General features: G+C 41.3%; 1 protein-coding gene across 1 annotated transcript in view; it reads right to left on the bottom strand.

Moving 5' to 3' along the window:
• UBAC2 (UBA domain containing 2) overlaps window positions 1-21548 on the bottom strand; it is a 203858-nt gene that overhangs the window by 28110 nt on the left and 154200 nt on the right. The window contains exon 7 of the mRNA XM_004704276.2: window positions 20323-20568. Coding sequence (XP_004704333.1) covers window positions 20323-20568 — 246 coding nt within the window. The remainder of the gene's footprint in view (window positions 1-20322; window positions 20569-21548) is intronic.

Here is a 21548-nt window from a genome sequence, read left to right as displayed (position 1 = left end):
ACATGCTATATTTTTTTAATAAAAAAATAAGCACGATTTCCAAAACAGAAGTAATGAGAAGAGTGGCTTTATTTTATATTTTTGCATAACTCTTTAATGTCTGGCTTAGTAGACCGTATCGAGGTACTCATCATAGCTGCTTCTCCATTCAATCCTGTTATGTTACTTTACTTTTTGAAGCATGTTTTAAAAAAGCCAGCCACATACACGTGTAGTTGGAAAAAAGAGGAAGATTTAAGTAAGGCCTTTTTAGATTGCTATAGATATTTTTCCTTCATACTGCTCCAAAGATGGCGATATTTTTAAGGTACAAGTCAAATTTCTTATCATGGTTACCAGCCCCGTTTACCATTCTGGTTGTCTTTTTCACTACTTGACTTTCACATTCTACACTCCCATTAGAGCAACCTCACATCCCAAAGGTTTGGGATCAGATGGGCCTCTTATGTGCTTTCATATCTCACTTTACCTTCCACGGAGAGAGGGAAGCACATTACATTTCAATTGCATGTTAACTGCTTTGAATCTTACATCATGTTGTAAATCCTCATGAGAGCTAAGCCTATTTGAGGGAACTTCCAAAAGTTTGAGGGAAACTAAAATTAAAAGGTAATGAAATTTCCTATGAGCTTTTTGAAGTCTCCTTATATCCTTTGTTTTAGATCCATGCATTAGCCTAATGCATTATCATTTACATATATATCTGTGTTGCATACATATGTACGTACACACACATACACACACACACACATCCTAAACTACTGCCCTTGACTCGATTCCAACTCACAGTGACCATATACAGGGTTTTTGAGGCTGTACATCTTTACAGGAACAGACATGCTCCCCCCTCGTTCTCCCCCAAAGTAGTTGGTGATTTTGAACTTGCAGTTAGCAGTCCACCACTTACCTGACAGTCCACCAGGGCTTCTGATTGTATAGTTTTCAACAAATGTCAAATAAATAAATGTGCGGATAAATGCACAGTAATCTTCTCTGGGTATTTCCAGTTTTTCCTCCAGCAAAGACCTCAAGTTAGTTGTACTAAGGAGATTTAAGTAGTGGGCTACTGAAAAGGAAGGAGGGTCGTGAAAACTTAGTCAATAGCTAATAGACTCTTAGGGGGAAAGGAAGGCGAGGTTTCTGTTTGCTTACATTTACTCAAAGGGTCTCATGCTTGGCACAGGTAAGGGATAAGGAAAATGAAAGAATTCCTCAGTGACACAGATTAACACAAAAGCTACATCAATGAACTCACAAATCGGAGTTGAGACTGTGAAGATGGTGCAAGATTAGGCCATGTTTATGAGGGGGTACCCCCCCCCAATGGGAAAAAGCTCCACTGGGAGGAGCTTTTGTAGTACACATTTCACCCCACCAGGTGAGCATTGAGCAACTTGCTCTGAGTTAGTGCACCCAGTGGCATTGTCTGGGAAGGTTCTCACTGATCACAGTGAATTTTTCCATAAAAACTGTTTCCCTCTTACCTAGGTTTTTTTTTTTTTTGATGGCTGATTTAAGAAAATAGCATGTGGCTGTAAAATTTTGTTTCCTGCTCAGGAAAAATGCCGCAGAAACTGTTGTGATGTTAAACACAGCTTACAAGGACAAAGCTATGGAAAAAACTCAAGTGTCAATTGATGACAAACCTCATTTTGGACATCCATCAACTTCCCGAATAGACAAAAATGTCAACAAAATTCATGCACTTGTGCTCGGAGACTAAAACGGACCGTTGAAGATATGGGAAAGTTATCTGGACTATCTTGGAGCTCAGTTCAGCAAATTTTAAAGGGAGGCTTGGGAATGAGAAGGGTTGCTGTGAAATTTGTGCATAGGGTTCTGGCTGACCGGGAAAAAGAGCATGGAATGGAAATATGCTGGGCTTTGAGAGAACAGCTCTGAAGTGTCAGGCTTTATTTCCAAGGTCATTACTGGTGAGGAGACACGGTGCTAGGCTTATGAACCCAAAAGCAAACATCAATCAAGCCAGTGGAAGATGCCATCATCACCTCACTCAAAATAAGCTCATCAAATGAAATCAAATGTGAAGACAATGCTCATTTGTATTTTTTTTTTTTTTACGTGAGGGGGATAGTGCATTTGGAGTTCATTCCACCAAGTCAAACTGTTAATCAAACTTTCTATTTAGAGGTTTTGAAGTGTGCGACCAAAAAAAGGCCTGATTTGTGGAACACGGGGGCCATGTTTTGCTACCATGACAATGTACCTGCTCACAAGGTTATCCCAGTGTGCCTGTTTTTTGGGCAAAAAACCAGCATGCCTCTCTTGCCCCATGCACCTGACTCACCTGACCTTGCTCCGTGCAACTTTTTTTTTTCCTGTGAATGAAGTGTGACATTAAAGGAGAGCGATTTGATGACATAAAAGAGGTGAAGGAAAAAAAATGGAGGTGCTATTAGCCATCCAGACAGATAAGTTTGAAAACTGTTTCCAAGAATGGAATCGAAGATTTGACAAATGTGTTAAGTGTAATGGAGAGTACTTTGAAGGTAATAAGGTTGTTTTGCTTAAAAAAAAAAAAAAATATATATATATAGCTTTGAAAAAAATCCATTTTGGGGGGGTATCCCCTCGAATTTCTGTTCTATATAAGGTCACCATGAGTTAAAGTTGATCTAACGGGTAACTAAAAGTTTCTTTAAGAACATGAAGAAGCACCCTCTCTTTCTAACACAAGCCTCATACTTGTAAGAGACAGCAATCACAAAGAAGTGGGGCTGGGAGGGAGGTTGGGATGACAGGGAAACAACTGGTGAATCCTCATATAGGAGAGTTATGTGTAAATTTACTGCATTGCTTTCAAGTGCTCATGGGAAAGCTGAAGCCAATGTGTAGTATAAACATGAATGAATTTAGTTTTACTCATCTATCTTCTACTTGCCGTGTGCTGTACTGGGGGTGAGGCTCAAAGGCCTGAGACACACGAAGACTTTTAATCATTTCTTATGGCACTGAAAGAGCTTAGATGAGCAGACAAAGCAAAAACACCTTAGGAACTAAGCAGACACATTAAGGAGGCAGCATTTGATTAAGGACTAAGTGATAGACTTCATGCTGGACTTCTAACTAGCAATAAACACTACTAATACAGAGGAAAGAAATATCACTGTAGGCTGTGGTTATCAGAGAAAGCTTCATGGCAAAACTAGAAACAAGGAAAATGGAACAAACCCAATACTACCACTACACAGATGAACTAGCAACCCATTCATTAGTTGGGTTGAAACTAGAAACTAGAAACAAGGAAAATGGAACAAACCCAATACTACCACTACACAGATGAACTAGCAACCCATTCATTAGTTGGATGAGAGATGAGCAGAACAGTGAGGTGCAGAATAAATCCAATTACATCTTTTAAAAGCATGATCCATTGGTAATGCCTTAAAAACATAAATACTGAAAAACTGAGGAAAATGAATCCATGTCACGAGGTGCTATTCCCTTACATTTGTACACACTCTTGTACAAATAGTAAAGGCAATGTCCTTCGGGGAAAAAAATCATTAAAAAAATTAACTAGAGAGAAGCTCTATGATCATTTGAACAGAATCCCAGGCTAGTCTAACACCTCTCAGTTTAACTTTTTCTTTGTGGTTTATCATACTGACCAGTCTTGGGGAGTGAGACACTTCAAATCAAACCCTTCTTCTTGGCAAAACAGACAGCGGTTTCCACAGTAGTAAAATCAGGTGGCTAAAAATAGAGTTCTGGCTTAGTTTTCAGTGCCTTGGCTTGGAGGCTAAGGCTTCTAATGGAACAGCAGCTCTTTGATCGTTTCTCCTTCCTCTTTCTTGCTCTGGTTAGGTAGAGTTCAGGAGGTCACAAGTCAGGTCTGGCCTATTCCATTCCCAGGTTGGAAGGACAAGGGCTATGGGTGATGCTCTAGGGTTGAAATGGGGATGGCGGTAAAGAAAGAGTAGGTAAGGATGCACCTACAGAGACCTTAAGGGAACCAGGAAGCTACAGAATAGGCTAAGATGCAACCCAGCTGTGTGGTTACTGCTACTTCCCACTAGAACCATCTCAACTGCTGTGCGAGCCAGTCAGTGTGTCTCCTGGGCCTTGTTCATGTACCTATATGCTTGCGTATAAGCCGACCCAAAAAGCAGCGGAGGCACCTAATTTTAAAAATGGCTTATACTTGAGTATATATGGTATTTTGCTTGATGACATTTCCTTTTAGAAAAACACTTTTATTGACATATAACTCCCATATCATATTTCAATGATTTAAGTATATTTAAATGAGTTGTGCAATCATCACCACAATCAATTTTAGAGTCTCTTCATTTTCTTATTCATTGTTTCAGTGCCCCATTTCCCCCCAACCTAACTGTAAGAAACTAGTAATGTAGTAACTGTCTCTATAGATTTCCCTAACCTGGATTTCATATAAAGAAAATTATACAGGAAAAACCCTAACTACAACAAAATTAAATACAGAAAAATCTCAATCCAAAAGAAAGCAGAAAGTATCAAGCAGAATAAATTAGGAATGTGTTAAAAGGGAAAAGTAATGATAAGATGTTAAATTTAAACAACTCTACCTGCATTAATCCACTTTTTAATGCACTCTGTCTGGGGGCAAGTCACAGCCCAAGGGAGTTCAATAGAGGCTTAATCCACATGGGGACTCTACAAGTGGATTTTGGGCTTTCACTATCATCCATATCTTTCTGAAAACTGTGTGGTTGAAATGTAAACTCTAATAAACTCCTCTGATCTTAGATTTTATTATTTACAATCCTTGGATCACACTGGCTGGTGTGCTTCTTCCACATGGAACTAGCTGACATCTCACTTAGGTGGCTGCTTATTTTAAGATAAGCTTTTAAGACCCCAGATGCTATTCTCTCTGATAGGCAAGCACCATCTGATTTTTTTCACCCTACTTTGCTATAGCACATTTATCTTCAGCACTCCCTTCCTGATGAGCAGGGTTGCATCATAAGAACTACATTTTCTTACATTAGGGCTTATGGTTAAACACAGGCACAAAAATCTATTCATATTTCTAAGGTTTATATATACTCCTGGTCCACTTTAGTGGCAGCATTATAAGCCTCTGAAAGATAATATAAGTAACCTCCTTGGGGCTTTTGGTAATTCTACTAAATGTGAGTGACATATCTTTTTGAGGCATGAGACATCTGACATAGTGGATCGTCCTTCTTCTGAGTTATGGGTACATTTTAACAATAGGTTAAGTTAATTTCAATTTCAGCTGACAAGAGACATATTTCCCACCTTTTACTGGGGGTGGGAGGGGGGACTCAATAAAGGAAGCATCTTGCACACTTCTGTTTGAGAAGACACAGCAGTGGCAGGGAAGGACTAGGAAAAAAGCAGCAGGATTCATACCTTGATTACTTACATAGGGAACAGGTGCAGGGCAAATTGTCTACACTCCTGGCCTTCTGGTTTCCTCATAAGTAAAATGAGGGTAACAGGGTGTTGTAAAGGTGAATTGTGGTAGTGTGTTCACTTTAATGGGCCCAGGGCATGCCACATAGTGAGTCCTCATGTTTTTCAAGGGCTTACCAACAGTGGTACTGTTTCCTCCAGAGGCCACCAGAATCTAGGAGTTATAACTCTCCCCCGCTCCCTGACTCCTTTGGTTTGGTTTTGGTAGAGAACAGAAATGAATGAATGCTCAATCTTTTTGTAAGAAGGCAGGGAAAGGGACAGCATGAGACAGACAGCTAGCTTTTCAGCATTTTCCACAGATTGAGCTCTCCAATTTGGGATCTAGGGCATAGGAAATTTACACCCACTGTTTGTTTTAAGGCTTCTTTACTACCTAAAAAGGTGTCCTGGTTGTGTGGTGAGTCACACACTGAGCTACTATTCACAAGGCTAGTGGTTCAACCCCACTTGCTGCTCCAAGGGAGAAAGACGACGCTGCCTGCACCTGTAGAGACGGAAAGTCCTGGAAACCCAAAGGCGCAGTCCTAGTCTACCCCAAAGGTTGCTGTGAGTCAGAAGGGACTTGAGGGCAGAGAGATGGCTTGAGTTTTACTCTCTTCGGAGCCCTGGTTGTGGAGAGATTAGGTGTTTGGCTGAGAGCTGAAATGGTGGTGGTGTGAACTTGCTAGCCATTCAGCGATAGAAAGCTGTAGCAGTCTGCTTCTGTAAAGATTGTGGCCTTGGAAACCCGATGGGGCAGTTCTACTTTTTCCTACAGGGTTGCTAGGGATCAGAATCAACTCTCCACATCAATGAGTTTACAGTCTTAACTTGATTTACCTGCACTTGAACTCTGGCCATTTAAGTTACAGTGAAAACTGCAGAGGTATGAACTTTGAGATGGCTTCCTAAGACCTATCAGTGGAAGAGCATCTTTGGAACTGTATTACTGATTTCTGCACAATAGCATGTGCTTCCATCCATCTGTCCTTCCTTTGTCTGTAAATTTTGGATCATTTTCCCCTCCTCCTTAACTTTAGCTGTACACAAAAATATGTTAAAGTAAAAACTTATATTAGAACTTGTTGCCAGTAAATGTTTTGAAGATGAGGCAAAACTCATTAGTAAAAATGAGACTTGGGGCTTACTCATGATTTCCCCGTTTAATAGATATTGCCTCTGAAGGCTCATTCTTTTTCATGGCTTCAAAGATTGCTTCTCATCCCCTCACTCTCTGGTCTATACGATTTCAACTTGCCAGTCTAAAGGCAGGTTAGCATTGTCTGAAACCCTGGAGCTGCTTTCCCTTTGAGGGGTCTCGTGCTGGTTAGGTGTTTGCCATCCTCCTCTGACAACAGCTCCTTGGCTGCTATCACTGCCACTGATGCTTCCCCAAACCAATGTGTACACCACTGCACATGAATCTCACGATACAGCCTGCACAAGGCCATGGCCTTCATCTAAACACACCCATGGCTCTGTATCGTTTCCTGCATGCCATCTGTTATTCCATCCTGTTTTAAGATTCTCTAAAGTCCGGGGAGGGAGGGGAAAAATGAGGACCTAATGTCGGGGGTTTCAATGGAGAGAAAATGTTTTGAGAAACGATGTACAAATGCGCTTTACACAATTGATGTGTGTATGGATTGGGATAACAGTTGTATGAGCCCTTAATAAAATGTTAAAAAAAAAAAAAAAAAGATTCTCTAAAGTCACCACCAGTGAACTTATTTCTCAGCTCTCCCAACATGCTCCTTCTACTTCCCATGCCTCCCTCCTCTTCCTGTTTCCTGACTGCTCGCCCTCTACCAGTCTTTACAGAGCCCAACCCTCGATTCCTACCTTAAACTACTTTCTTTATTGACAACCCAATTTCCTTATTGATTTCCACCAGTGCTGAAATTCTACAGAGGCTGCCAATTTAAAGCAGAGTACAACACTGACTGCTGATTAATCTGTAAAACGGAAAGTTGGCCAAGATGATCCTTAAGCTAATCGTTGAGTTAGCTTTTCTTAATCAGTATCTTAAAAGCCAAGACTGAAAAGGGAGCAGTTTTCGCTCCCAATGGCCCAGTTAGAGCTACTGCAGAAATGATTTCTGCTTTAGGCAGGCACTGGGCTAGAGCCCCTTTATTCTCCCCTGTACCACTCACCATCATTACTCGTGTTGATTATGGACTTCCAATGAGCTATCAACTCCTGTAGACCTGGGCAGCTCACAAATGAAGAAGGAAGCATGGAGAGTTCAAGTGAAAAAGAGAGTGACGGTGTCATTCTAGAACTCAGGCTCTTAATCACAAACTAGGCCTGTTCTTCGGTGAACACTTCAAAGTTGGGATTTTTTCAAAGTCTCACTCTTTTCCTCTGTGCTCTGGTCTTGCTCAGGAGGACCATGACTCACTACACTAGGACTTCCAGTCTTCCTACTGCTGCAGTCACAAAACCATGTCTGTTTCCCACAGCAATCGGCTGCTGGCCCTGAACTCTGAACTTGACACGAAAGTCAAGAAAAACAAAATCAGAGTGCTTCTGAGAAGTTGACAGGTTCCTTTGTGTTCTTTATTAGAACTTTTTATTTTGAAATTCCTTGTGGATCTCTTTTTGTTCCCCCTTTATTGAGAAGGAAAACTTGCAAAATGATTATGAAGAAGGTTTTCGCAATATGTCCCTACTTAACATTATGCCTGCTTCAAGGTCTGCTTCTGAACACATTTGTGGCTTTATAAATGATTAATATATGACTTTTAAAAGACTTAAAGTTAGGATTTAAAAAAAAATCATTTTATTGGAGGGCTCGTACAATTCTTATCACAATCCATACATTCATCCATTGTGTCAAGCACATTTGTACATTTGTTGCCATCATCATTCTCAGAACATTTGCTTTCTACTTGAGCCCTTGATATCAGCTCCTCGTTTCCCCCCCTCCTGCCCCCTCCCTCATGAACCCTTCGTAATTCATAAATTATTATTATTTTGTCATATACTGTTCGACGTCTCCCTTCACCCACTTTTCCGTTGTCCATCCCCCAGGGAGGAGATTATATGTAGATCCTTGTAATCGGTTCCCCCTTTCTACCCCACCTTCCCTCCACCCTCCCAGTATTGCCACTCTCAGCACTGGTCCTAAAGGGATCATGTGTCCTGGATTCCCTGTGCTTCTAGTTGCTATCTGCACCAATATACATCCTGTGGTCTAGCCAGATTTGTAAGGTAGGATTGGGATCATGATAGTGGGGGGAGGAAGCATTTAAGAACTAGAGGAAAGTTACATGTTTCATTGTTGCTACCCTGCACCCTGACTGGCTCATCTTCTCCCCACAACCCTTCAGTAAGGCGGTGCCCAGTTGCCTACAGATGGGCTTTGAGTCTCCACTGTGCACTCACCCTCATTTACAATGATACGATTTTTTGTTCTTTGATGCCTGATACCTTATCCCTTCGACACCTCATGATCACACAGGCTGGTGTGCTTCTTCCATGTGGGCTTTGTTGCTTCTGAGCTAGATGGCCGCTTGTTTACCTTCAGGCCTTTAAGACCCCAGATGCTTTATCTTTTGAGAGCCGGGCACCATCAATTTATCATTTCCTTATAACATTTCTTAGGATTTCTCATAACATTTACATTTTCCTTATGCTAAGTACTTCATCATTTAATCCTTTCAAAAAATTTAATACCACGAGTTTGTAGCACATTTTTCTTTCCCATGAAGAAATCAAGGTATAATGGAAACTAGAAAAGATTTTCTTAAGGTCCCTTAATGAGTCAGTTTTGGAAAGGGATTCGAACTGACTGATCCTATCTTTCTGTGCAGACCTGTCAAAAAGGTCAGTAGAATCAACTACAAAAGAACAAACAACCGAACAGTAGTAAAAAAGAACAGCAGTTTCTGTAAGGAAGTGCAGATTGAGATCAACAGCTCAGCTCTAATTTCACTTGAAAATAAGTTCTTGCATATAACTCTCATTTAATTTTCAGATTCTTATCAATAAGCACTGGTAACTTATTCCACATCTGATGCTTTACAGTTGTGTGCTCGTAAAAGAAAAGAGTCATACAACAACTAGGTCTAACTGATCATATTGCTTTGTTGAGAAAGAAGCACAGGGACTTGACAAGGAGGCCTTTTAAATTAAATTGAGCCACAAAATGAAAGCGTGTACCTGAAAAAAGCAAAGTACCGAGAAGTGTACCTTGCGCCAAGTGACTAGCTTTCAGGCTGCTTTGGTTCATTTAAGCATGGGCCTGTTTAGAATTGGCCACTTAGGATTCCAGGTGAATTTCTTTACTATCTGCATACACTCAGATATAGATGCGTACATAGACATAAGAATAGGAAGATGGTTGTCAGGGCTAATTTCTAAAACTATTGCTTGACCACCTGTGGCTGGGCTACGTTCTTGCAGGTGAGCTTGCCTTCCATTCTATTTTCTGGTCACAGTTGAGGGAGCAGAAGGACACTGGCTCGTTCAGACTCCGGTTTGGCAGAAGGGAGGCAATAAACGGGTCTTGTGGGAAGGATGTTAATGGAATTGGTAGTGATATCAAGGGTCGAGGAAGCACAGGAAGCTTACCCAGAAACTGAGCAGATCACAGAAGTTGTGCCAAGGGGATGAAACCTTCCAGCATAAAGTTCCATTCCCTGGATCTTGCTAATTTAAAACACAGAACAGGATAATGATACATGCTGTAACATGGATGAACCTCGAGAACATTTTGCTAAGTGAGAAGAAGTTAGTTATAAGGGACATTATTTGAATCCATTTATATAAAATGTCCAAAACAGACAAATCTATGACAGTGAAAGTGGATTAATGGTTGCCCAGAGCTAGAAAGGGTGGAAGAATTGGAAGTGCTTGCTAATGAGTGGAAAGTTTCTTTTCACAGTAATGAAAGTGCTCTGAAATGGATTGTGGGAGTTATTACAAAACTTTGCATACACTAAATACCAATGAACTGAGCAATTTAAGTGGGTGAATTGTGTACTATATAAATTCCATCTCAGTACAGCTATTACAAATACAGCAAGGGCCTGAGAGGACTGTGAATTCGGTAAAAATCTTCACTAAATTAAAATACTTGATTAATGATACCAATACTCATGATTTGTAAGGCGGGTATTAATCATAATGATGCGTGTGTCAGATGGCACTTAACAACCGTTGTTGGGGGACGATAGAGAGAAACCGTTTTCACAGCCACAAAATGTTACTGAGAGCAGGTGAGAGAACATAGCTGTCTAACTTAGTTCACCCAAAACCTGAGAAATAAGTGAAGTGCATGGGTGAGTCATGGTGCCACACCTCTGTCTCCTTATGGAGGCGGTAATCATCCTGGACAGTTGAGCAGTCCAGTGCGGTGAAGCGATAATGGGTTCCATTGCCTTGTTAACAAACTTCCCACTTGGCTTATACCAAACCCAAGTTACTTCAAGTGGGTTTCTTCTAATTCTGCTTCTAAAACTAATGGAGATTTTACAGAGCTACCTTACACAAAGTTTATGTTGTGGTTTATATGGCATTAACAGTCACAGTAAAATAGAGAAAATGGTCACCTAAGAGATGGACAAAATTCTGAGAGAATTACGACTTCCTGATATAAAGGATAGGTACTGGGCTGCTAACTGCAAGGTCAGTGATTCAAAACCACCAGCCACTTTATGAACAAAAGATGAGGCTGTTCGCTCCCATACAGATTTATAGTCTCATGGAGGGTCATTATGAGTTAGAATTATCTTGAGAGCAATAAGTTCGCTTTTTTTTTAGCTTGTGTTTCTGTTAAAAAGGTGCTTTGGAAGGCTCTCTGAAAAAAGTTGGCAGTACTTGTATAATTTTTTAGGGGAGAGGTTGGGAATTTATTTCTGTAAAGGGCCAGATAGTAAATGTTTTAGGCTTTTTAGCTAATGAGGCAAAGTTAAGAATATTATGTTGGTACTTGTACAAGCATATAAAAATATAAAAACCATTCTTAGTTCTTGGGTTGTACAAAAACAGGTGGCTTGGCTTATGAGCCATAGGATGCTGACCTTTGTTCTCTAGAGATTAATCATCTTTTAAGAGTAGTAACTATCAGGTTAGCGTCTAGATCAAGACTCACTCCAACTGCTAGAGAACCACAAGACCAAAGCCACTGTTGTAGTTGTTATTGCTGGTTGTCTTCCAGCGGATTCTGACTCATAGTAATCCCACGTGACAGAGCAGAACGGCCCCACTGGATTATCTACATGGTAATCTTTAAGGGGGCAGACCATCAGGTCTTTTATCCTGATGGCTTCAAACCACCAACTTTTTGGTTAGCACTTCTGATATTTAAGGTTTTGTGTCAACTTGATGGGCCAGGATTCTCAAGTGGTTTGGCAGTTAGAACCTAGTAACCCGCCACGATGTTGCCTAACACAATATAACTGCCTCCATAATGGATCTACTATGAGCAACCAACCAGTAAGATGAAGGTGGGGAACAACACTCTTATTCAGGGCACAGCTCTGATGCGATCAACCAAAGTTTCTTCAGGGGTGTGGCCTGCTTCCAAAATAAGTGTACACTGTGGAAAAACCTTTACTTTTTTTCTGGGTCTGGATCCTGCATTTGGCACATGGACCTCTAATTCTTTGGACTTGAGCCTGCTAGCCTGTTATGTTTTTGCAGCTCTTCGGTTCATCAGCCCTTGTAACTACAGGAGTGAGGAGAAGCCTCCAGCCTACCACATAGCCCATGGACTTGGGTTTGCCCACTTTCTCTACTGGGTGAGCCAGTTACTCTCTGTGCATACCTATACGGACGGATGCCACTGGTTTTGCTCCTCTAGAGAGCCCCGTCTAAAACAGAACCTGTTTGACCCCCAGAGTTCCTTGGCCAATATCATAATCATCACTACTTACAAGATCGTGTGGGCTATAAAGTAATCCTGCACAAATTATTTTTTCTTCATGAGAGCCCAAATAGAAAGTTGTGTCTAAATCTCCCTATCAATATGCTAAAATCTCCCAACTAAAAACGTCTTGCTCTTTTCATTGTATTATGTTGCTTATTTTGTATGAGCAGATGGATTTCTTCTACTGTGAATATAAAAAAGAGAAATACAGTCACCGAGAAGCTGAAAAGGCATGCAGCACCACAACCATTCAATTAATCATTGTCAGGGAAGACTCCAATGAGTCCCCTGCAAAGTTTGCCTGTGGTTACGCATGCACGTCAGTGGTCAACTTCTGCCTCATCAACATGAGTACAGTGAGCCGGAATTTACACGCAATCTTCATCCTCTCTCAGCTGGTCTTTCCCCCAGCCTCCCTTTTTCAATCCATCAGTCATATTATGGTTATGTTCTATAAAGGCAAATTTAACGTACTCCCTCGCTTGAAAGGCTTCAATGACTCACCACTTTTTGAAAGACAAGAAACAAAAAAAGTTCTTTGCATAGCATAAGACCCTCTCCCCATGACCTGCCTTCTGTCCTCTCTCCAGCTCGATCTTTCACTGTGCAGCAGTCAAATGCAACGCCTCTCTGTTTGGATAGCTGTCTCAACCTCTTTGTGCCTGAATGTTGGTGTCTTCAGGTTCCACTCAGTGTCCTTGGATTGTACTGAACACCCCCCCCCACGCCCCCACACTCAGGGAGAAGTAGCTGTGTCTATTATTTCTACCATAAGGCTGTAAACAAACCTCACTAGGAATGCACACTTAGTCTGTCCTCGTTTATCTTCCTCTCAAGGCTGTGGCATTCTGACCTTCTAAGGGCAACACACTGCATTCAAAACAAAAAGGATGTAAGTAGGTGAAACAAATAGATCCCGTGGTACAAGAACTCATGTACAACTGAAGACGAACAAAACACAAGCCTACGAAAAGGTACATAATGCCTCCCCTCCCTCATTTCCCTTCCAGCCCTCCCCTTGCAGCTGTGAGTACCACCATGATGGCGATGCACGGCCATGGGGCCAGCAATGTGTCAGGTGGAGAGCAAGTGTGTCAGAGCAGGGTGCTCTCAGGGAAAGAGTGATGCATATCAACCATACTGCCTCCACATGAAGTTATGGAAGAATAACAAGAAACAGGAGTCAACAGGCAGAAGCAATCTTATGTAGTAAATCAGTTTTCCTCCCTACACTATCATAGTAATATGCAAGCTTCTACTGACACAGGGAGTAGCTGCCTATGAGGTACACTGGCCAGGAATCAAATCTGGGTCACCCATATGGAAGGCAAGAACACTTCCACGGAACCACCAAAGCTTTGAGCAGGAGTCAGACTAAGCAAAACATGTGTATGTGTAGGTGTTGGGGAGGCTGGCACAACATAAAGTTGTTTCAAGCCGAGAAAAGTGCAGATGTGGAAGGAAGACAGTGAGAAACAACGTGGGGCCATGAGAAAGTTACTTAGGTTTGACTAACTGGCTGTGCCAAGGCCATGGAAGGAGATGTGGCTACAAAGTAGGCAGATGCCTGTCAGTGAGTTTTACCCTGTAAAATACAGCTAGAGCTTTATTTCAATGTATCCCTTTGTATTTCTTGAAGGCTACATACAGCTACTATGGAGTTTGGTGGGAATGAAACAATTAGAAAGATTCTCTGTCAATACATCTCTCTTGGAGTTATACTGCTGGGCAGAACGGGGAAAGAGAGTCAATTGGGGGATAGAGATAATTAGATAACAAGCTATTGTAGAAAGCCAGATGTGGGATGATGGTGGCAGTGGGGACAAAGAGAGAGGGAACATTTGACTTACAACAAAGAGGTAGACTCAATAAAGACTTAATTGGGGTAAGAGGTTGATAAGAGGAATATACAGATGTCTATGAGAAAAAATTCTAGAATCAAGCCAAGATTTCCTAGTTTGGATGTACGATAATCTTTTTTCTCAATGTGTGGGATGAGATGGAGAAGCAAATTTAGCCAAGCAATGGCCGATGTCAAGTGCCCGGGGAACATTCCAGTGGAGATGTCTAGGAGCCCTGGGACATTTAGGTCTGGAGCCCAAGAGAAAGCAAGCTGGAATCCATATAACTCAATGTGGGTGCCATCAGCTTTAGACAATGGCGAGAACGAGTTCTCGGGTGGGTCACCTACTGAGTGCTTCCAGAGAGGAAAGTTCAGCTGACTGAGGCCTGACTTTTGGGAAACAACAGATTTAAGGAAAAGACACAGGAAAAAGAGGTTAAGCGAGAGCATGCTAGAACTGGATTTTAAAACTTGCCTTCTACTTATCGCCTTCTCTTTGTCTTTTCTTCTATTCATCTCACAAACTACAATAAGGTCAGTTTTCCCTCCAGAGTTAACTGTCACACTCGCTTTGTTATGGAGTGAACTACATGTCACAGCTTCCCATCCCAAAGCCAAAATCTGCTGTCAGGTTTAGGAATACCTCCTTCCGCCATCAAAGGCTATATTATTTCCCACTCTCAATATGTATCCTACCCATTTCAACAGGGCTCCTTGTCAGGGTCTCATGATTAACTCTATGCTCGCCCCTAGTGATCCTGTCCTTTCCACTTATCCACACCCACCTATCACTCTAGCCTGCACAGGCTTTGCTGACAACAGCAGTCCACACTGCTGGCTCTCTTCTCCAGTCTACCTTCAGTCAGTACATCCTTGTTTGTTCCGGGACGTTGATCTACTTCAAATGTAGCTGTGTGAGGTGCCTAAAGTTGATTACAAACTCATGAAGGGAGAGGATTTCTTCTTCACTTCTTCTATACAAACAGATTAGCTATCAATCTTGGGCAGAGAGACCCAAGAAGCAATCGACTGCTACCAAAGTGACAAGTGAGAAACACAGGCAGATGGATGACAGCCGAGTGTCTAAGCTGTGGCCATATGGCGAGATGAAGGAAGACAAAACTGGGCCAAAGAAGCCGAAAAGAATACAGTGAGATAAGGCTCTAGCAAAATTTTGGAATGATTGATATAAAGAATGCAGAGAGGCCAAGGTTATATATAGTAATTGGAAATGGAATGACTTTCTGACCAAGCAGATGCTGAGTTCTAGGGAAATACTAGAGTACCAAGTTTTAAAATAATAGATTTATTTAGAATTGTAATAATAAAAACTTGAGGTTATCTACAATGAGATACAAGTATATTTTAAAAACATATAGAAGATGGAGACAAAAATTCTAACTTTGGGTTAAACAAGTAATTGGCTATGTAACTGGCAAGAATGAGTTGCTTACCAGTCAAAGTGGAAAAAGTGAAAATAAGCAAAGAAAAACTGTGGGGCAGTTCTCATTACAAGGAGGGCTAGCTGGTTGTAATGGTCAGGAATAGAGCTTTGGGGCAGACACAACTGGGCCCAAATTAGAGATTCCCCATACCAGCAGCTATGCCCTCAGCAAGCAACCCATGCTGTCAGCCTTAATGGAAATACTTGTATCTCTCAAGACAGATGTTGGGAGTAGATGAAAGCGCGCGCGCGCACACACACACACACACACTCATAAGCATATGACTGGCACAGAGCCAGCACTTAATAAAAGGCTTGGTTCTTTATTATTGAAAAATGGAACATGATAATTCTCCAAGAGAGATGGGGCTTAAGTTCTATTTAAGGGATGGTTGGGAAACATCATGACCTTGGGCCATATAAGGCCTGCAAAATCATCAATACCAGCTAACATTACATACCTCACCAAAGAAAAGCTGTTCTCACCATCCCTCTACCAAAGCCAAATTCACTGCCAATGAGTCGGTCTGACTCCTGGCAGCCCTGTGGGACAGGGGTAGGCTTGCTTCTGAAACTGTAACTCTTTATGGAAGTCCAAAGCTTTCTCTTCCTCCTGAGGTGCGACTGGTGGTTTTCAACTGCTGACCTTGTGGTTAGCAGTCCAACTCGTAACCATTACGTCACCAGGACTCCAGCCATCACATGAGGGGTGAGCTAATTATATGTTTGACCAGTATGGTCCACAAATGATGTTACCAACATCCAAGTGGTCTTTGGAGGAAGAAAGGCTCCCCCTCCCTGGTTTCAGAGTATCAGGGACAGTGTGTCACAGTAGGACCTTCCCTGTCCAGCACTAAGATCATTCACTTCAAGGAGTCTATTCTGATGCACAGTCACTTTAGAGGCCGGAGTAGAACTGCCTCTTTGGGTTTCTGAGGATGAAAAAGCAAAAGCCTTTTCTTTCTCCTTCAGAGCAGCTGGTGGAGGCGAACGGCTGACACTGTGGTCCGCATTACCCACTACACCACGTGTAATCTATCACCCCAGCGGGGCTCCTGTTAAGCGCAAGGCCAAGTACATAATAAGTACTAAGTACATATTGTGGAACATAAAGAAACGGTGTGTTTTCTCAGTTACTCATTCCAATATAATTCTGTCACATATGGTGCTCATACACACACAGAACCACAATAAATACTTTATTCAGTAGTGCTTTAAAAGAGCACTTCTGGTGGTTTATCACATTGACTTGAACAAAACCTAAAAACAATGAAGTAAAACACAGCCAGGTAGAGAAGGTTCTGCAGGAAATTAAGCTAATACATTTAGGCATATAATGGCTATATTTTTGTTGATATCTATACAGCAGGAAAGAATTTACTAGAAGAAAATGTTCTTTACTGGCCAGCAGACGATTCAATGTAAGAGCCTTTGGCAAAAGCTGGGGAACTGGCATTCTGCTCAGAATTTAGAAATACTGAAGTAGGCAAGAATTACCTATGCAAATTGAGGTGCCCTGCAAGCAGTGAGTATTTAAAAAAAAAAAAGGACACAATGCAGCAACACTTTTCACAAAGGTGTGGCTAGAATGAATGCACCCTCCAGGAGGGCAGGGATTTTTCTCTCTTTTATTTATTCATACCTGGAAGATCCTACAAATTGTGGTGGTGAAAGACACCGTGTGGAGTGTATAACAAGCCCGATCCCTAAGGTAATGGAGCAAGTCTGTAACAAGTAAGACCACACAGTTACTAAAACTGCTCCTGGATTCTGGTAGACATGGAGTGCATTATCACTGGGGCACAAAATAAGAACGTGGTCAGGACTGTGAGACCTACCAAAGTATAAGACCAGGTAGACTCAAGAGAAACCTACCATAAGATAGAGATGGTATTATCTAGGATCAGCATAAGCAGGACCTAGCGGCAGAAGAAATTGCAGAAGCAGGGACCCGAGACCAAAGGTCACCATCACTGTTGCACTGAAACCTTTTCCCCAGCTCGCAGACAGCCACATGGAGGTGGGTCCTTCAGCACCAGAATAGAGAGGATAAAAACGGTCAAACATAGTCCGTGGATGGGGCTGTTGTTAAGTTCTGGCGAGTTGGCTTTGACTTAGTGATCCTACGGACACTAGGATGCAACACTGGCCTGGCCTGCACGACCCTCACAATGTTTGCTCTGTCTGAGCCCAATATTTATGCTTCCATGATCATCCATTTTGCTGAGGGTCTTCCTCTCTTTTGCTGAACCCCCATGCTACCAAGCATGTTATTACATTCCAGGGATTGGGTTCTTTTGATAACATGTCCAAAGTATGGGAGATGAAGCTTGCCATCCTCATTTCTAAGGCGCATTTTTAGTAGGACTTCTTCTAGACAGATTTATTTGCTCTTCTGGTAGTGCACTGTCCTTTCAATAGTCTTCACCAACACAGTGATTCTAATGAATCCAGTTTTCCTTATTCACTGTCCAGCTTTCACATGCATAGGAGGAGACTGAAATACCATGGCTTGGGTCAGGCAGGTCTTAGACCTCCAAGTGACCTAAAGTTTTGCTCTTTCACACTTTAAAGAGGTCTTGTGCAGCAAACTGGCCCAATACATTATGTAATTTGGTTTCTTGACTGCTACTTCCTTGAGTGTTAACTGTGGATATAAGTAAAATGAAATCCTCGATAACATCAATCTTTTCTCCATTAATCATGATGTTGTCTATTAAACTGTATTTCCATTTTTAAAAACATTTTGTTGTAGTTCATAGGGAAAATTGCAGTCTTTTCTTTTTCTACGTAAATTCTCCAAGTCCTCTTGGCTTTCAGCAAGCAAAGTTGTGTCATCTGTATATCACAAATGGTTGATGAGTCTTCCTCCAATCCTGATGTCAGGTTCTTTTTCATAGTAATCCAGCTCCTTGGATTATTTGTTTCGTACAGAGACCAAATAAACATGGTGAAAGGCTAGAACTATGACACACACCTTTTCTGATTTTAACCTATTCAGTCACTCCATGTTTTGTTAAAAAAAACCTGCTTCTTCCTCTGTCCTGGTTCCACATGAGCACAATTACATGTTCTTGAATGCCCTTTCTTCACAATGTTCACTATAGTTTGTTCATCTTGGGTGTTCTATTTCACTGACAGAACTCATCTACCACCTTGCTTTTCACTCTCATCACTCCATGGATTCTGTAAGAGATGTCTGTATTTCATCTGTAACCACGACAGGTAGCTGTTTTGTTGTTGTTAACATTTTATTGTAAATTGAGTGGAGGTTTACAGAGCAGATCTAAACAATTCATACATATTTCACATCATCTCATTCATCACAATTCTCTCAATTTAACATCACTCTCCCACCTCCTTTTTGCGTTTACTGCCTCCACTGCTCCTTCTCTCCTAACATTTTTGAACTTGGTCCTTGGGCAAATGCTGTCCCTTCAAATGGTTGATGATCCTAAGGTGTGCGTACCTCACTAGTGTTACTGTTTCCCTTATAGACCTGCCTATTCGTTGGCTGAAAATTGAGCCATGAGGGTGAGTTCAGTCCTAGACCTACCTGAATGGCAACTAGGGACCATAGGCTTAGGGGTTCCACCAGTCTCCTAGATGGGTCTTCATATCAGACATTCTAGAGTCACTTCAAATTTAAATACATTTGCAGATAACAGCCTTTGCGTCTCTTTTCCCCTTGTAGACTCAGCCCACTGTGAAGGGCACTTTCTTCCCAGGCCAGATGGAAACTCTGGGATTGGAGTCCCACATCTCCAATGGGCCTCCATACTCTATTTCACTTCTCCAAGACATTAGGAGGCCCTGCAGATCTACCTCCCACCTCAAATACAGATAGGAGCAAGGGATTTAAGAGAGAAGAATATCCTCTCCTACAATCCAGAAAATAAAGACTATGGAGACAAGCAAGGAAGAGCCCAGTGTACTGGATCACAGAAAGATCGGGTCATAGGGTCTGGTCTGAAATACAGTTCAGACTCCCCTCCCCTTGCTTTCCTTGAAAGACGCCGAACAGTGTAAGATATGACAAAATAATAATTTATAAATTATCAAGGGCTCATGAAAGGGGAGGAGCGGGGAGGGAGGGGGGAAAATGAGGAGTTAATGCACAGGGCTTAAGTGGAGAGGAAAAGTTTTGAGAATGATGAGGGCAACGAATGTGCAAATGTGCTTTAGACAACTGATATATGTATGGATTGTGATAAGATTGTATGAGCACCAAATAAAATGATTAGAAAAAAAAGACTAGTAGCAAGTCATTTAGGTCTAGCAAGATTTGTAAATAAACTCTCAATGATATCTGATGATTCAGTCGTTGCCAATTGTTCCTCTCATTTCTACCAAGGGCAATCGAGAAGTTTGACATTCACTCCAGAGCACGTGATCAGCACTTTCACAGGAAGACACTGCGGCTTTAACAAGATTGTAAAAACAGATACATATCCCATCTAGCTAACTAGGTTGGTGTTTCTCTAAGAAATACATGCTTATCTACTATAACTGGAACAGGGTTGTCTAGTTTGACCAATCTTTCAGTTGCAATTTATTTATCCTCCTCAAGACAACGAGAATAGCCATTAGAAGAGATTCACATTCTCTTTGGAAAATTGTCCAAATCTACTTGTCACGCACAGAGAGAGAATGTAATCTCAAAACCACAGAGGAAAAGTTTACTTAGACCACCGAGTATTTTAAAATTCAGTTAATGTTCCTGTGTTTTACCTGCGGCTGCCTCTGTCGTCGCACCTGGGCAAACTGAGAGAGCATCAGCTGCCGATCAAGCTGCTCCACTCTTTGTTGTCTCTGGAGGTCTACTGTTGCTCCCATGCCAATTCTGGCTTCGCTGGTGGGCTCCGCAGTGGCAAAGATGGGCTCAAGGGTCCGGGAAAATAACTTTGCCAGCCAGCTGGGGACACAGAGCACCTGATGGATCTTTAACACGCTGCTGGTATAGCACATACCAGAAATCTGAAAGAAAACATTCATTTATTGAAATGTAATGAAAATGTTTTAACACAGAAATCAAGGCAATAGACCCATTCTGGGGATAATATTTCTATTCTTTAAATGAGATTTCTATTTGCTGTATTAGGATCAGGTGACAAATAAAATCCTGTTTAAAACTGTAGAACTAAAGTAAAACTCAACAAAAAACCTTCAATTTACATAGTAAAAACAAATTATTTTTGTTAAATTAGAATGAATAGCACAATGCTAGCCATTATCACTAAAACCCACTTCCTATAAGTTTATTCTGACTCCTATCATCCCTATTAGATGGAGTAGAACTGCCCCTGTGGATTCTGAGACTGTAAATGTTCACAGTAGTCCACAGCTCATCTTTCTCCCATGGAGCAACTGGTGGGTTTGAACTGCTGACCGTGTGTGGTTAGCAGCCCAATGCCTAATCCACAGCACCATCAGGACTCCTTGTTTATGACTCAAAGAACCAGTGAAATATTTAAAAACAACCACTCAAAAAAGGCATTTTAAAAATCTGATAATAGAAACACTTTCACACTGAAGTACATCTGTGGTTACTCTTATTGGCAGAGGTCCAATAAGAAGATAGGAACAGAAAACAACTCTGATGTTCAATGGCCTGACACACAATAAATTTATCAAAAATAAAGGCAATTGAAAATCTTTGATTTTAAATGTAGCACTTTAATTGACATTTCATGTATTAATTTTTTCCTAGATTTAAAATTTTTCAACTATGCTCCTAGGCAATCAATAATTACATTTCTTGAAAAAATAAACAAGATTTCTTTTTTATCTTCAAGGTCATTTATATGATACGAGAGATCTACAAACTCTTTTATGGTTTTTGACATAAATAGGAGTCTCGCTATTCTTTTTAAAAATTTTTAAAATCATTTTATTAGGGGTTCATACAACTCTTATCACAATCCATACATACATCAATTGTGTAAAGCACATTTGTA

Source organism: Echinops telfairi, unplaced genomic scaffold, assembly GCF_000313985.2.
Source record: "Echinops telfairi isolate 266 unplaced genomic scaffold, ASM31398v2 ScPeMD7_7467;HRSCAF=8505_0, whole genome shotgun sequence".
Classification (NCBI taxonomy): domain Eukaryota; kingdom Metazoa; phylum Chordata; class Mammalia; order Afrosoricida; family Tenrecidae; genus Echinops; species Echinops telfairi.
Note: the sequence above shows the minus strand (reverse complement) of the source record. Positions and strands in the feature narration are given on the sequence as shown.